At 59.8% G+C, this 4,024-nt stretch overlaps 1 protein-coding gene across 1 annotated transcript; it reads right to left on the bottom strand.

Annotated features, from left to right (window-relative positions):
* Positions 1–452: 452 nt before the first annotated feature.
* Positions 453–2,058, bottom strand: Foxi2 (forkhead box I2). The gene is made up of 2 exons (XM_046448732.1): positions 1,545–2,058; positions 453–895 (listed from the first exon to the last, which is right to left on the bottom strand). Exons 1-2 carry the CDS (start codon positions 2,056–2,058, stop codon positions 453–455), a joined length of 957 nt encoding a protein of 318 aa, XP_046304688.1.
* Positions 2,059–4,024: the final 1,966 nt, after the last annotated feature.

The raw sequence follows: 4,024 nt of genomic DNA, 5'->3' as shown, positions 1-4,024 counted from the left end.
TTCCCGGCTCTGGAGCCCTCTTTCCGAGCCCCTGCCCCAGCCTTGCTGGCCTAGTGAGGGCATCCCCAGTCTGGGGCCATCCCGGGTCCCCAGGGCTAAGGCAGTCCACCTTCCATCAATATAAAGGCTCTTTGGGGGGTGGCGTGGCCAGGCTCTCCGTTGCAGGGCTGGAGCAGATCCAAACATTGACCTTGAAGGCGAATTCATTCCTGAAGGGCACGGGATGCGGGCCCCTGCGGCAGGATCTGCCAGTGGAGCGAGCAGGGAGCCTGTCTGCAGGAAGGGTCTCCTGGGTGAGGGAGGCGCGGCTCCCTTTAGCTCTCTGTGGGGCTGGCTACCCCAGCTCCGGGCTCCCTCCCAAGCCACTGCTGGCAGGGTCAGCTCCAGGCCAGAATCCCCTGTCTGGGCTCAGCACCTCTGGACAGGCTCCCGGGCGGGCCTCCAGCCTCCCTTCAAATTTCAGTCCCTGCCCGGCTGTAGACAAGGTTACTGACGCGAAAGCCGGTGGCAGTCATCTGATGGCCAGAGGCAAAGCCCGGCATGGGGCCAGGGGTCTGGGGACTCTGCGTGGGCACCATCGTTGGCCTCCCGAAGGGAAAGTCGCCCGCCAGGCCCCCGGGGAAGGCTCCTAGGCTGCCGGCCAGGGCGCCCATGGCGGAGGAGAAGCTGGAGAAACAGGCGGCAGCCTCGGGCGCGGGCGGGGACGGCGAGGCCTGCAGGTCGGGGGAGGTTGTGCCCTGGGGCTCCAGCGCAGGCGCGGGGTCTCCCCCTGGGTCTCTAACTCCTGAGGGGGCGGCGGCACTTGCCTCCCCTCTCCTCTTCCTCTTCCTCCGGAAGTTCCCATTGTCGAACATCTTCTCGCAGTTTGGGTCCAGGGTCCAGTAATTGCCTTTGCCTGCAGGGGAAGAGAGCGCCCACGTTTACGTGTCTGGAGATGGACGGCTTGCCCTTCCAGGGGGTCAAGATCTCTATTCTCCGTTCCAAACCTCGAAGTGGCACTTTGAACCTCCACAGCCCACTGGAATAATTTAGATATTCCAGAAAGGAAGAAGCAGACACCGCCCCCCCCCCTACCCCGAGAAATGCTCGGCGGGAGAGAAGGCTTGCGAGATGCTGAATCTTCTTGACTCTACCACCAGGTCAGGGCTGACCATATATCCAGCCTAAACCAGAGCGCTTTCCGAAGGGACGCGACATTTGTTTTGTCAATTTAGGGCTTATGCACTGTCTTTCGCATTTTACAGGCGACTGCACTGAGGCTCAGAGGAGTTAAGTAACCACCAAGGTCACCAGCTGGCTAACAGTCCTGCTTCTTTCTCCTAAGGAGCGCACAGAAATTTAGAAAAAAGCACAGGACTGGAAATCTGCGAGGCTGTGGGTTCTAGGGCCATCTGGCAGCCTGTCCATACCCAAGACGTCTCTCCTTTCCCCTCTCTCCACTGTGCGAGGAGGACTGAGGTTTTCCTAGGTCTCTCCCACCCCTAAGTGCCAACTGCCCAGCGGCGGGAAGTCGCAGAGTTCTGCACCTGGCGCGCCACTCTTACCTGGGTCGTTCTCGTCGCGGGGCACCTTCTTGAAGCAGTCGTTGAGCGACAGGTTGTGGCGGATAGAGTTCTGCCAGCCAGCCTTGCTCCGTTTGTAGAAAGGGAAGTTGCTGGCCACGTACTGGTAGATCTGGCTGAGCGTCAGCTTCCGTAGTGGCGCACTCTGGATGGCCATGGCGATGAGCGCTGAGTAGGAGTAGGGCGGCCGCACCAGCCTCAGTAGCTCCTGTTGGCCCGAGAGGCTCAGCCACGCGAGGTCGGCTCCCGCCAGGCCGCCCGCGGCGCCGAGGAGCGGGCTCGGGGCTGCGTAGCCCGGGGCCGCATACGGTGGTGCGGGTCCAGGGCCCGACGCGTAGGGCGCAGGGCTGAGCACGGGCGCATTCACCCACAGGCGCGGGCCACCGCCTGCGGTTCCCAGGTCACCGCGCGCATAGCCCGGGGGGTGCGCTGCGGTGGCCCGGGCCTGGCCGCGCGGGTTCGAGCAGGCGCCCAGTCCGTCGCAGTACGAGGCCATGTCCAGCCTCTCCCGGGCCTGGACTGGCGGTTCGGCACCGAAACTCATGGGTGCTCCATCCAGCAACAGCGCCAGGTGCTGTCAGCCCCGCCCCGCCCCCCCGCTTTTAAATGCCGTCGGGCCTGAGCCCTGAGTGAGTGTCGGTGGCAAGTTTCGTCCCCAGCCAGCTTTGGAGGGGCGAATCCACGTCTCCGCCCCGGGGTCAGCTTTCTGCCCCGCCCTGGTCCTGACGCGACCCCGACGCGCCGCCCCTGTGATTCCACCTCCCAGTGCAGCGGGGTCTCAGGCCAGACTCAGGGCTTTTAGCTCAGGGATCCTGGGTCCCCGGGAATCTAGCAGATCCCGACTTCCTCTGGCTTCTAGGGCCGCCAGCCCCGGTCTCCGGAGCCGCTGTGGTTTGGCTTAGGATCTCCTTCCAATTCGATGCCCCCTTGCTTTCTCTGGGGAATCCCTGCTCCCCCCAAATCACTCCCTTGGGGGCCCCACCCAGCAGGCAACAAAAAGCGGTCGCATTGCGCAAAAGATCAGGGTGAAGTCCATGGGCGTTATAGGGCCGGACAAAACGGGGAGGTGGCTCTGCGGAGATCGGCGTGGACAGAGTCGCTGGCGTACCGAATCCGGGGCCATAAGCCCGCGAAGACCGCGAACTTACAGGCTTACCAAGGCCCTAAAACGTCGGGATCCCTTACCATCGGAGCTTTTTCCAAGGTCTGGGAGTCTGGGACCTGCCAGGCTTGTTCCCGCTATGGCCTGTGTCCAGGGAGCACTAAAAGAGAGAGGGAGAGGGAGAGGGAGAGGGAGAAGGACAGGGGAGAGGGAGAAGGACTGGGGGAGAGGGAGAAGGACAGGGGGAGAGGGAGGAGGACATCTCTCTGCAGGTCAGGCCCTTCCTCTGCCTGGGGTTGCTTCAGCAGCAGTTCTCAGGCGTCCCAGCTGCTTGGCTCCCAAGGCGCTAGGCTGTTGGCTTCTCTGCTCCCCCAGGTCTCTTACTCTCCAGCTCTGGGGCTAACCAGGTCTCTGTTCCAGGTAGCAGAGGCTCTGAGGCAAACAAGGCAGAGGCTGAAAGCCTGGCTGTCTCTTGGTCAATCTGGGACAGAGTCCTGGCCTCAGGAATTCAGAGTTTGAGCCTACTAAGCAGAGGCAAAAATTCTCACCTGGAGATGGGAGATAAAGAGATGAATCCCATTCCTGCAAAATTCATTGCCCACAGTGTTAGAGGCAAACTTGCTGAAACTGGGTTGCCCTGGGCAATTCTTATTCTTCATGGGACTAAGGATTGTCCCAACAAACTAATTTCAATAGATTTTAAACCCATAGGTCTGACTCTCCCTGAGTTTTGCAAAAGAGGGGGCTGGTGGGTTGGGGCTGGTGAGTAGATGAAGAGAGAGCCTGGCTTTGGAATTCAGGGGGCCAGTGTGAATCAGGCATTCACTGGTGGTGTAGCCTTAGGCTTCAGGAACAAGCGTTGTGTGAAAACCCTTTATTTATTTATTTGGAGACAGGGTCTCACTCTGTGGCCCAGCTGACCTTTACCTTGTGATCCTCCTGCCTCAGCTTCCCAAGTAGCTGAAAGGACAGGGCTCTGAAGCAACCAATTGATGAGACAATCTAGCAAATGACAGGAGGAAGGGAGAGTCCCTCTATTGCAGGGTTGATCCCCTGTTTAAAAGTCCCTTGGGAAATGGCAGATAGACTGAATACAGTTCCCAGCCCATGGTGGGAAAGAAATGCCAGAACCGTTCGGTCAAACAGTACATCCTTGCTTTGTTCGCCTCTCCAGAGGTTTCTAATTGTTGCCAATGGACGGCCAGTGTGAGGTTCTGAGATGTCTTTCAGAGACGCCCCCATCACTGCAGGGACAGGTGCAGAGGGAATGAGAGCACTCAGGAAGACTTGACACTTCCCTGGCTTCATAGGTGGGATCATTCTGTTGTTGCCTTTGTAAAACAGCAGCCAGTGCCACCTG

This window comes from Marmota monax, unplaced genomic scaffold, assembly GCF_021218885.2.
Source record: "Marmota monax isolate L192 unplaced genomic scaffold, Marmota_monax_Labrador192_F-V1.1 WCK01_AAM20220418_F8-fsc00076, whole genome shotgun sequence".
NCBI classification, from domain to species: domain Eukaryota; kingdom Metazoa; phylum Chordata; class Mammalia; order Rodentia; family Sciuridae; genus Marmota; species Marmota monax.
Note: the sequence above shows the minus strand (reverse complement) of the source record. Positions and strands in the feature narration are given on the sequence as shown.